The following is a 13,011-nucleotide window of genomic DNA, read 5'->3' as shown; positions in this document are numbered from 1 at the left end:
GGTTAATAAATTCTTTTACATCTTAAAATATATATACATATATAAGATACCTGATGGAAGGTGTGCAGGGTAATGCAGGAAATCGCAAGAATAAGTAGGAAAAATGCACTAATAGCTAAACAGACACTGGAAGAAGAGAGCTCTGGGCAAGCCCACTCTACCCATGAGACAGATCTATACCCAGAGACAAACTACTTTCATGAAGAAAAAACTTTACAAGGAAAAGTCCATGAGGTTAAACTAAAAACACAGACATCTGATAGTGCAATCAAGTTTCCAAACTACTTAATTCTTCTGGGTTTTTTTTTTTTTTTGGGAACTTTAAATACAAGGTTTGCCAGTTAAATAACCAACTGCTAGTTTATTTCTTCTTGGACTTGTTACCAGGAACTGGTGAATCAGGGTCGGAGCCCACTGGATTCAGGTTCCTAGTGACAGGCATATCATGGTTATGCTTTCCTTCATATTTTGTGATGAATGCTGTAGGATCATCCAATGCCCTCTCCACATGCTTACGCACATTGCATTTGAGACTAGTGCATCTGTAGTAACTTCTGCAAGAACAAGTTCCCAAGAAATATTAATTCACGTTAGTATAACTCAGAATAAGAAAACAAACCAGGATTATAGCAACAGAAAGGCATAAAAATATCAAAAATAACATAAACAGAACAAAATTAGACTCTATTTAAAAATATACATGCAACTGCACTCTTGTGCAACTATTCCTTCTTGCAACACACAAATTATCCCTAGCATTGTTCTCATCACGGTTTCATAGACCAGAGGGATGAAGGTACAAGTCAGCCTAGGATATGGACACAGATGAATGAAAAATCAATACAACATTGGAGGTTTGGGTGTTAACCTGGGGTATGGATTTCCCTTCACAACCTTTTGCCCATATTTTCTCCAGCGGAAGCCATCACCAATCATATCAGAGTCGGTGGAGTTTTGCACTACTACACGAGGTTCTCTTACACTTTCCCCTAGTACAGACTGGTCATCAGATTGATGCTCAACTTTCCTGAAGGAAACAAAAGGAGACACCAACATCAATATCCATGCATAAAACAGGGGGAAATTTAGTGTACTGACATAGTGACATACTTCCACAGATGAGCAAAATTCTTCCATTTTAAGCTAACCAAGTGTTTAAGAAAGAAAATCTCTTCCATTAGTATAAGGACAATAAAAATTGCTCAAAGTAAGTAAAACAACCCATTCTATAAGTTGTTACAGGAAAACAAATATTGATTTACTTTGAACAATATTGTAAATGTTTCTTGAAAAAATATAGTGAAGAGTCTTTGCAGATCATTTGTACACAGGTTATTCAAAATCAATTAATCTCTTACCTCCGCTTAGATTTAGGTTCAGCGACATCTACATCAGCTGCCCTGTTTCCATCATCAATGTCCCCACTGAGGCCACAGGAATTATCAGGAGTCCCTATAACGCTGTTAAATGCATCTGTTGCAGCAGCATCATAAGGATTTAGACCTTTATCTGGATAAGTAGGATTTCTCGATCGGCCAACTTCATTGTGATTCCCTATACAACCTTCAGATCCTTCATTGAGCTCATTGAGTGTGTTACTCCATAAGGGATTGCTGATATCTTGGTCGGTCCCATCAGACATAACCCCCTGATCTTGTGTTCCTGATGATGGCCGTTTAGGAGGCTGGGGCTTTGAATGATTGTGCTCACCTTTGTAGACAATTTCTGCTATCTGCCCATCAAGTGATCTCTCGACCTTCTTTTTCACAGGGCAATTTGGGTGTGTGCATTTATAGTAACTTCGAGGGTATTCACTTCCTTTCACTTGCTTCTGACCATACTTTCTCCAGTTATATCCATCATAAGAAGGTCGATCCCCACTAACCGTCAGGTCAATACCTTTTTGATTGTCTTCCAGATATTGTGATGTCATTTTTGACTCACTTGCATGACTTGTTTCTAGTTGTGATTGTAATCTTGGACTAGGATCTGAAGAAAGATTGGTCACCAGCTTGTGTTTTGCTTGGTCTACATGTTGAAACTGTGTCTGCCCCAGTGCTATTGCTTTCTGATGAATGATATCAAAGTTTCCCTGGAAGAACAAAATTTTGTGATGCTTTTTTATCTTCAACTCTTCCAAAGCAAAGAAGCAAAGGTGATTTTTTCTCCAGTTTTGGCAACCACAGAGTCGATGATTTCAAATGTATGCACACATAATTATGGGTTTAACAGTTGTATTGCCTAACTAGAAAATATGAATGACCTGCAAATCTTACACACAGCAGCTTCAGTGGCAAACCCCCATTTGTTTACACTTTACTACCATCATATGTAACAGGTCAGTTTCTGTGGTGTATAGCTAATTAACAGTTACAAGAAAGCAAGATAAAATCTGTCAATTGAACTGCAACTTAAGGTAATATGAACGAGAACATTGAAAAATGAATCAGGCCTGGAGCAGCAAAGCATCATTCCTTAAAGCTGTAAAAAGAGGGAAGTTCTTGCAGGAAGAGGCTCTAGATGATCACAATAGAATGGAATCTTCCCTTCTTTCCACACACAAGAGAAAGTGAGAGGAAAACCTGATTTGCCAAGACAGAAGCAGTTGTTCTTGATACAACTTTTGCCAAAGGTTTGTAAACCACAGTAGGTTTGCAGCTTTGTTCCAAAGTCTTGTTGGATGAATTACAAGCTGCTGCTTCAGAAACCTCTCCCTGAAAATTTTGGAAACTGCAAATATCAGGGGAGCAGATTTTATGATGGATAGCAATCTCAAGAATAATACCAATACCAATTCCCCCTTTCTCCCTTCTCTCTCTCTCTCTCTCTCTCCCCCCCCCCCACCACACAAAAAAAAAACCCAAAGGAAAAGAAAGAAAGGGAACGATGAGAAATATGTGAAACAAGAAAAGAGAAAGACCTGAGATGAAGCCACCCCACTGCCCAAAGCACGACTCGCCACTGGTTTGAACCTCACTGTCTTGGGTCTGATAGCAGCCACTACAGTTTCGGAATATGATGAACAGGGAGGTGAGGCATTTATGGCACCTGCAAGGAGCTCTGAGAAGGACCTAAAACTCGAACAAGGTCTCGACGGAATTGGTTTAGCTATAACCATCCTCTCTGAATCTTTAAATTCCATTTCAAATGAAATAAAACAGTGTCAATCTTCCAGGTCTTTTTGGTTCATGACCTGCCACAACTACCGGTAGTTTTGGAAATACAACCAGCTGCTGATTTAGAACTCCAGAGTGGGGAATAAGACGGGAGAAATTGCGAGGGGAACTTCATATAGGATGGTAGCAATTAGCTGTTTGTGAAGTCAATTTTCATTGTGACAGCCCTGGAAGTTTGGAGTGCTGAATGAACTCCTACAAACCTGCCAAAAATTAATAAACACTAGTTAGAGGCTAAAATGCCAAAATGACAATTCTGTATACAAATATACACAAAAATGCATATGGATATAATTTCAGTTTATAGATATTGAAAATCTCTAAGATACCCTAATCACTTGTGCTCAAGTAATTGCATTTGGAGTACTTCCACCACAATCAGCTATGACACCCATTGCATACAATTCATTTCTATTTTTTATCACGGAAACCATGCTACTGGCACAAAAACAATTGCTTCTGACTAACATAAAAGCTCTGAATAACATACAAATGCAACTAGTAAATCCATACACTTTTTGTGGTTCCAGATACATGTAAAATCTGTCTTTGAAAAAGCATAATGCATATGCAAAAACAGCAATTTTATATGTTAAATTTTCGGTTTTAGTTTTGCTTTTCATTTTAAACTTAAAAATTCAAAAATGACCAAAAGGGATATCTTAATTCACCACAAGGTATAGATGGGTGGACCAAAATTTACCACATTTGCAGAGGTTAGCTGGGTAAGCAAACGGAACACTTTAGAGCTGTTAAACTTGATCCCATAGCAAGTAGATTACTTTTCCAGGTGAGACCAAAAAGAATATCTGGGTAAGACTTCAATGCTTACAATTAGACTGATTTTTACCCATCAAGAACATCCCCACAACAAAAGGCTTGAATCTTCATTGCTGTCTCTTATCTTCTCCCAGTACTTTCCTCTGTTCTTTTGAAGAGACAAAAGACTGGGTACCACAAAATATCAAATGACCATCAAAAGTTTGACAGTTACAGAACAGTTCTTTTAGGATTCTTCAACATAAAGAACCAAGGCAAAAACCATAGAAGAGAAACTAAACTCAGTTCATGTTTAGATAAACAAACTAATTTACAACTCAACTAATAGTCATTGCAATCTGTTTGTCATGGAGTACATTCAGTCTAACTGTTGAAGCAACTTATAAAGGTTAGCATGGACTTTTCTGGGTGCACTTTAAACTTCAAGAAGCCCCTGCCACCCCCCCCCCCCTCTCCACCTTTCTTCTAGTTCATTCTTCTAACACTTTCTATGGTTCCCAAAGTAGAAGGCGTCGGTTTTCAATCAAACTCTTACACTTGGTGACTCATTTGTTGATGGCCAATAAATCTCGTTCTCTCAAGTTCCTCCTGAGGTCACACTGATCTGCATATGGGATTTGAAGGGAGCTAAACATGTACCCAATTTTCAATGGTCTTGGCCCTGATTAAATTGCATCCAGGACGCCAGGTTTAATTTCGGGTATCCACTGAATATCAGTTCAGATGCAAATCATGCTTGAAGGCTGGTTTTGATTCCACTGATAATTCTTGCCTTTCTCTTCTTCAATATCAGGTCAGATGCAAATCATGCTTGTAGGGGTGGAGACTCCACACTCTGCCAATCGAAAACCTGCTGGTTATCATGTAATCAAGCACAATTCCAGTCCAGACTGTCTTCGAATGTAGCCTCCTCGTGAATTCCTAATAAATTTCAACAGTTGATGCTATGAACTGTAAAACCCTCTATGCGCTCTCTCTATCATAGGAAACGGACCAAGATCAGTGATTTTTTCAGGTGATAATCAAGAGACATTTTGAAAACACTAGTGATTCAGTTCTACAGCAGTCGTGAAGAAATAAACAATGACAACAATCAAAGGAAAAGGAGGATATGTTACATATGTATAATTTCTGGGAGAACCGATTGGTCATAGATCGAACTTTGAAGTTTCTTTGATCCAAAAGAACGTCCTCGCGTGATGCTGCAGATAGACAGGAAGGAAAAAAAAAGCACACACACCCTCCCAAACACATCGTATACCGTAGTAAAAGGGTGTGCGTGAGAGAGAGAGAGAGAGAGCGAAGAAGAAACTCGGGGAAGAGCGTGTGATTTCTATGAAGAGCAATCTGCTAACTCATTTTCCAACTTCGCAGTCGTCTGCTTTTTCAAAATTATCAAAAGGACGGGAAGGAACCATTAGATGATTCTAGTGAAGGCGAACACATCAGTTTCCGCAAGATAAAATGATAGATATACAAATAAGGTTGAAGACTTGTGTAGTTTTCCGTATCAAATGGAATCAATAAAGAACCTCTTAAAGTTGTAAAACTTAAACGACAGAGACACGGAAAAGAGGCACTGCAGAGATTAGACCAGAATTTGAGAGAAAGTGATGATATTCTGGATAGATTGAAGGGTAAAAAATACACAAATAAGCAGCAGTTAAACACAAAGAGACAGAATCTCACTCGTAAGTAAACAGTGATACCCACCTTTCTTTTCGAATTCCAAGCTCTGGGCTTTCCTGCAACCAATGTTTGAACAAGCAATACAGCTTCAGCAGCAGAAGAGCAGTGGTTGGAGATGGAAATTCGTGGCTTGTGGAGAAAGAAGCAGAGAAACCTCTGAAAAACGTATATCTTTTCCCCAACTTTTCTGTTATTCTTTCTCTTCACCAGCCTCGAACCTTGGTTCACAATTTAGATACATGGTGCCTCAACCATTGAGAAGCCAAGAAGCCAGTTTTCCCCAACTTTTTTCGTAAGCTTCATTTTTTGAGCTCTCCCAAACTATTTTCTTACTACTTCCAAATTCCAGTTCCCCATTAAAAACATTTTGATTTTTTTTCTTTCTTTTTTCTCTTCAAAATAAAGCACTTCAGATTTTCATATCTATTCAGTTCAGATCGTCACTTGGAGATCAAAACCCACAAAAATGGAGAGAAAATTCTACAAAACTGAAAAACAAGCAGCAGGTTTTATGGATAAGTGTGTCCACAAAGACTTCTGCATTTCTTATAGAAGATCCAAATGTCACATGCTAAGCAAAATTCTGAGTTACAAATAGGTTTTGAAATCCGATTTCTGAACACGAAAAGTCAGGCAACTAACGGTCCTTTTTTTGGAAGAAATAGTACTCTGTAACTTTGACTGGTTGTTTTCTTAGTCGAAATTCCATTTTAGCCCTCGTTCATGTCGGTCTACATCTGCTCCGTAGCGGCTGCGATTTACACGAAATGCACGGCACGCTACAATAATAATTTAAAAAAATATATATATGGTGGCAGTGCACTGCTGGTGGTTGACCTTAAGCAAAGATAGATCCTATCTACCCTAAGATTTGGAGATCCAACCACACCAATCAGAAATGACATTTTAGCGTACTAGATCATAAGTATTTAGTATTATGGTTTGAACTTAAGATCACTTGCTCCGATACCACTTATAATATCTAAAAATACTTATTAGATAATAAAGTTATAAAAAATATATAATTTTTATTTTCTTACTGTAAACATCAGGATTCAAACAAAAATCTAGGGTAAAACCTTAAATTCAATACAATCGGAGTGGTTAAAATTTGTGGGTTGGATGGTCTACTTAGTTTCAATTTAAATTCTTAGGTCATGGAGGTGGGATGGAGTGGTTGCGGCCTTGGGGGTTCAGCTTCAAGGGGTTAGGTGAGGACAAACGTTCAAGAAAGTTTGTTGGGGGTTCACTCAGTGTGAGTGACAAGGTAGAGGACAAGAAAACCGTTTATTGTAATTTTTTTTATTTTTTATTTTTTTTGGTCAAAAGCGGAAAAATATTATATTGTATTTAAGAATTAAGAGAGAGAAGAGAAATACGACTACGAATAGAAGAAGTTCGTAAAATGCGTTTGTGGTACGAATTTCATGTGTTTGTCCTTTTCAAGCCTTCCCGCGATATCCTCAGTCACGAACTAATTTTCCACGCCGTGCCGGAATGGTAGTTGCATTAACTCCCGCACGTGCCCAATGCGTGATTCTTACCCTCCTCGTGGGACCCACATCTCGTTTTATATTTTGAATTCAATTTCCTTTACTCCCAGATCACCACCTCATCTCCTCCGTTAAAGGGAGAATTACGTACTTACCCCCTATTCACTTTTTATTTTATTTTATTTTGATAAATACCTCTATTCCCTCTTACTGGATAAGACATTATTATCTCCTAACGATAAAGTGATCCATACTTTATTTCCTCTTATCCTTTCCCACCATTCCAAATAATAGATAGTTTTCCGTACAAAATAATAAATATTTTAAATTACTCTTTAAGGAAAAAAAGTAAAAGGAAAAAATCATGTCTCCACTCGCGTTATTTTAAATTGTTATTTTAACCGTAAAGGATTAAATATGTGGTATCCCTCACAAGAAATTTAAAAAAAAATAAAGAAAATTTTTCATCTAGATTCTCTGATTTGGGATTATAATATTTTTAGTCCAAAAAAATTTAGACTTTGTATCTGCCTCCTCTTTAGTATCAATTTAAAGATAAAATATTACTTTCTATAACTAAGTTGTCCTTATTTCATTTTCTAATTTGTATTTTTTCACATCCACTTTCTTACTCTGCCACAAAGCTCGTGATACTCTCTTTAGTCCAAAAATTACAAATTGGTTCTAGAATTCAAATAAATTTCAAAATATGTCTAAAATTCCTTTATATGTTAAAATGACTCTCTTTAACTTATATTTTATTTGCAAATATCAACCTAGATTGAGATGGGTGAAAGGTTTCTCGTTGCACGCATCTTGTTTCTTGGTTGAGTTGAAAGAATGGGAGATTAACAAACTCACCGAAAATCACCCACCGCCTAAAAATAAAATCAGGATCAGTTCTTGAAATCCTTGTCCACATATCCGCTAGTAAACCTAATCGATCAACCATTCCACCAAAAAAATCAAGAGATGAGGAGAAATAGAGAGACAACTAACTAACCCATTGATCCAAACGACAACATCAATCGACAATTAAGAGTAGTGAAAGAAGCGCAAAGGGGAGACCCAGGAGATACTTTTCCATACTTTCCTTTCATTTCCTCTCTTCCTCATTCACCCCACTACACATGGGGCCCACATATTTTTTTTTCACCCCTTTTTTCCCACTCCACCTCTACAAACAAACGCAGCCTAAGGGCATGCACTCACAATCATAATCCTAGTACATCTTCTCTGTCTGATTCGGATCTTCGCACGGCTAACTGAGCTAACTTGATCTACCAATAATCCCTTTCAAATGTGGGTTTTGTACAACTTGCCTTTTATTGCTTCTCTTTATAGGAGACGGAACCATAAAACCAATCTAGTGAGAAAATTCAAAAACATTTGCTTCTTTTTTCCGAATTCAAAGAGGATAGGAGTAGTTTAGAGATTAAGAAAATAAAAAAATATTTAGTCAAAGTGTGTAACTTTCGATTTATTTTATAAATATTATATGCATATTGTTGTTAGCAAGGAACGGGATTTCGCTAGGTATTGCTGGTTCGCTACCCAGCGAATTGGCGATACCCAGCGAAATCTCACCGAATATCGTCGATCTCTAAGTCCTCATTAACTTAATTCTCGACACGCAATCCCAATTTCCTCAAGTTTTTAAAATACCCTCTTACTTCCATGACACACAATCCCAATTTTCTCTTTGAATATTTTAAAAATTAAAATACCCTCTTTTTTCTACAATATGCAATCCCAACTTCAAAATCCCAATTCCCAAGTTCCCAACCCATTCCCATCACTTCATTCGGTGATTTCTTCATGTGCAGGTGCAACGATCAATCTTTCTTCAACTTGCCGAGAAGACGAAGTTGTAAAACCACCGGCACTTCATTCCCAACCCATTCCCATCACTTCATTGCTCAGTGATCTTTCTTCACTGTGTAGGTGTACCACCGGCACTCATTCCCCCCATTCCCTCCTTCAGGGACTCATGGCGGGCGGTGTTTTCTTCAACTCGCCGGAGAAGACAAAGTTGTAAAACCACCGGCACTTCATTTGGTGATTCCACCAGAACAGCTTGTCCTCTCTTCTGTTTCTTTCTTCTTCTCCTTCTCCTTCAACCTGGCGATTTTGGTTTGATTCGCCGGATTTTTCGTCGGCGATATTATGCATATATTGTTTCGCCCCCTAATATCGTTTCCCCAAGGGGCGAAACCAGTGGATTTCAGCGATGCTGAAATTTGCCAGAAAAAAAGTTCCTTGGTTGTTAGGAGTTGAGCTTCTACTTTAATTTTACATCTTTCTCCATTCCTGTTAGTGACAAGAACCTTCCTTTGGTACCAGTGCAATGTGGAACATGCCATTCCTCATTAAAATGAGATTTGTCCAATGAGATACCATCCCATTTGCTTGACTCAAGGAATGAATAAGATGGGTGCAGGAAGAATCTCTTCACCTATCTCGACTAAGTCTTAACTTTGAAAATAGGGGTTTTGAGTCTTAAACACAAGGTATTTTGATCATATTTTAAAGTTTATTTGAACTCTAGGACTTTTCTATCATTTTTTGACCAAAAGGAATGTCATGAAGTTTCATGGCAAAGTGGGTGTGTGCATGTAAAAATTTTTAAATTAAAAATATGAATAAGGCAATCTAGTTATAAAAGTAATAATTTGTCCTTAAATTGACTTCTTTGATAGCAAAGGGGAGGCAAATGAAAAGTCTCAATTTTTTTAGATTAGAAATGATATATACTAAACCTCAAGGGTCCAAATAAAATAATAAGTATCGTCTAAACTAAATGGGGTCAGCTACATGGATTCTTATTTTCCAAACAGTTTTATTTGAGGTCATGCTAGATACAAGGCCTAAGTATGCATTTATTTTCTCACCATTTCTCTTGAAGTTATTTTAGGTTTACCCCTAGCTCTTCTAATTCCTTTAATTTGAATTATATTATTTCTTCATACAAGGGCATTTATAGGTCTACGTTGGACGTGGTTGTGCCACCTCAAATGACTTTCTCGAAACTTATCACTCATGGGAGCAACTCTTAGGCCATCTCTAATATGACCATTCCTTATCTTATCATTTTTAGTGTTGTCACCCATCCATCTTAGCATCATCATTTATATTACATTGAGTTTATCTATATGATTATTTAACAGTCCAACTCTACACCATATATTATAGTTGGTCAAACGACGGTTTTATAGAATTTTTCTTTAAGCTTTAATGGAATGTATCGATCACACAAAACCCCGGACAAACCTCTCAACTTTATCCATTCTATTTTAATTATTTGGGAAAACATCATTTTCTGTATCACATCTTTTATGATTGAATCTAGGTACCTAAAATAATCACTCTGAAGAATCTCCTTATCGTCAAGTTTCACCACCTTGTCATCTACCCGATCATGATTAAAATTACAAATAATATATTTTGTTTTCGTTCTACTTAGTTTAAAGCCTTTGATTTCAAAACTACTCACCATAATTCTAATTTGGTATTAATCATCACTTGAGTCTCATTTATCAATACAATATCATCAATAAAAAGTATATACCATGGGACCTGATATTGAATATCTTTCATTAATTCATCTATATAAGAGTTTTTAGTTACCCAAAAATTAAAGATATTTTTAGTTTTGGTTAGATGGGATAGCATCATCTTTTGATTTTTAACTTTAGGGAGGGGGGGGGGGAGGGGGGGGTTAAAAAAAGGGGGGAATTTTTTTTTTTTTCTTTACCCCCCAACCAAAAACACAAAAAAAAAGAAACGGGGGGGGTTGATATTGAATATTTTTGGTTAATTCCTCTCCTACAAGAGTTTTTTGTTCCCCAAAAATTAAAGATATTTTTAGTTTTGGTTAGCTGGTAGTCAATTATAAAGTTGCACAAAGAAGAGAATCTTTGTCTTTTCAAGGAAGAAGAATGGTACGTGTTTTAAAGTTTTTTTTGTTGTTGGGGTGGTTGGAGTAGAAAGAGGGAGAAAATTTTTTAAATATAAAATAGAAAAGGAGTCCCGAAGAAAAAACCCCCCCCCCCCCCCCCCCCCCCCCCCCCAAAAAAAAAAATTTTTTATTATATATATATAAAAAAAAAGAAAAAAATTGTTTTTTTTTTTAATTTTTTATTTTTTTAATTTTTTTTTTTTTTTTTTTTTTCACTGTTTATCATTTCAGTTCGGTTGCTGGTTTCAATTGGTTTTCTCATAAGAGTTCATTATATTAGGCGATGTTTTTTCTAACAGGCAAACAATGAAACATTACAATTCCCTAGACAATAATGACAAAGAAGAAACTCCAAAAAGATAGTGCTATGATCGTGGATATGACTTGAAAAACAACTCCCACAGCCACCACTAAAAGGAGAAATAATGCATTGAATTTGACTTTTGAAAATGTAGTATTCCCGAATTCAAACCTCACCCCTATAATGGCCCTCGCTAATTCAAACACCTGTTTTTTTTGTAAGAAAAAAATTTCATTCATTGAACTGGCAAAATGATGCCAGTAAATAGATTTCCCTTTTTACTCTATAGCTGGCACCAAAAGTGGTGAAGGGACCGATACATATTGCTATATCTCTCAATTAAATTGCACTAAAATACATTGATCCATAACGCTACAATACTCGATATGGGACAATACATCTCTTAAAATGGCCTAATCTATATGATATTCAATACCGATAATTTAAACTTATCCGTTGCATGTGTTAGAAAGAGAGAATGAGTTACATGTTATATCAAACAAGCGCATTTGCAATGGGAAGGAGGTATCCAACCATTAATGAGTGGGATCAAAGACGACCCCATCCTACCATTCTAGCTTAGATAACCAACTTCCCATTTCTAATGTCCAGAGAGAGGAACCGTTGTAATGAAGTCATATCACAATCATATTTCCTGATTTATTGAATGAAGTACAAATCGAAGGACCACACAGCTATGTACAACAATTACAACAATGAACAATGTAGTGTTCATAAATTTCTCTCTCTCTCTCTCTCTCTCACGCGCACCTGCTCAAAGTAATAAAGCAATATTTATTCATTTTAAATTTCCATAAAAGAAGTCAATAAAATATTTCTTGCAAACTTTTTGGCTTAGGTTAAAGGAAAAAAGTTCAGATTCTCTGTCATTGAGCAGAGGTCTTTGCTCTCTTCACATCTTTCTACCACATACTAAGAGGATTAACAAAAATCTCACATCTGATTCTTCTTATAGAATTCAGAGATCGAAGACCTCTTCACATCTTTCTACCACATACTAAGAGGATTAACAAAAATCTCACCTCTGATTCTTCTTATTAGAATTCAGAGATCGACCTCCTCTTGATATATGGTCAAAAGTGTGAGGAAAATAGAGACTTCTGCCTTGATAGGTAGAGGATCTCAAAGAGATGAAAAGATTTGGCACTGCGAACCACCTTCCATTTTCAAACCCACTAACAGCCTTCGTCAATGGTACATTGGTTGGGGCCCATTTTTGTGCGCACGGAAGTTGGCCCGGCCCAGCCCGGCCCTCCTAAAGAACCTCTTATGAAGCGAAAGAAACTGATTGTGCCATTGATGGCTGTACTACTGCCAAGTAGTTCTAAGATCTGGTCAACTAATCAATCCAAGAGACCTTAGAGGTAGGACTAGATACCCAATTCTTGGATACTATGGTTCATGATACGGTCAAACAAATAACTCACCCAAGAGAACTAGCACTGGATACGGCAGCACTCTCAGGGTAGAATAGTTCCCTTCCCACCATGCGATATACCGAATTTCTATTTTGGCCAGGTGATATACCGGATTAAAGAGTGCAGTTTACCACAAATAACCCCCCAACTAGGATTTGGATCCACTTGGCAGCGT

The 13,011-nt window shown here is 37.0% G+C and overlaps 1 protein-coding gene across 1 annotated transcript; it reads right to left on the bottom strand.

Annotated features, from left to right (window-relative positions):
• Positions 1–212: 212 nt before the first annotated feature.
• LOC149027085 (WRKY transcription factor 44-like) lies at positions 213–6,227 on the bottom strand. The gene is made up of 6 exons (XM_089159075.1): positions 5,670–6,227; positions 2,921–3,379; positions 2,583–2,714; positions 1,359–2,092; positions 869–1,027; positions 213–554 (listed from the first exon to the last, which is right to left on the bottom strand). The coding sequence occupies exons 2-6, from the start codon at positions 3,140–3,142 to the stop codon at positions 362–364; spliced, it is 1,440 nt and encodes a 479-aa protein (XP_089015201.1). The 5' UTR covers positions 3,143–3,379; positions 5,670–6,227; the 3' UTR covers positions 213–361.
• Positions 6,228–13,011: the final 6,784 nt, after the last annotated feature.

This window comes from Hakea prostrata, chromosome 1 (genome assembly GCF_041222555.1).
Source record: "Hakea prostrata isolate BN-2017 chromosome 1, UWA_Hpros_2, whole genome shotgun sequence".
Taxonomy (NCBI): Eukaryota; Viridiplantae; Streptophyta; class Magnoliopsida; order Proteales; family Proteaceae; genus Hakea; species Hakea prostrata.
This window is presented reverse-complemented; position numbering and strand designations above follow the sequence as displayed.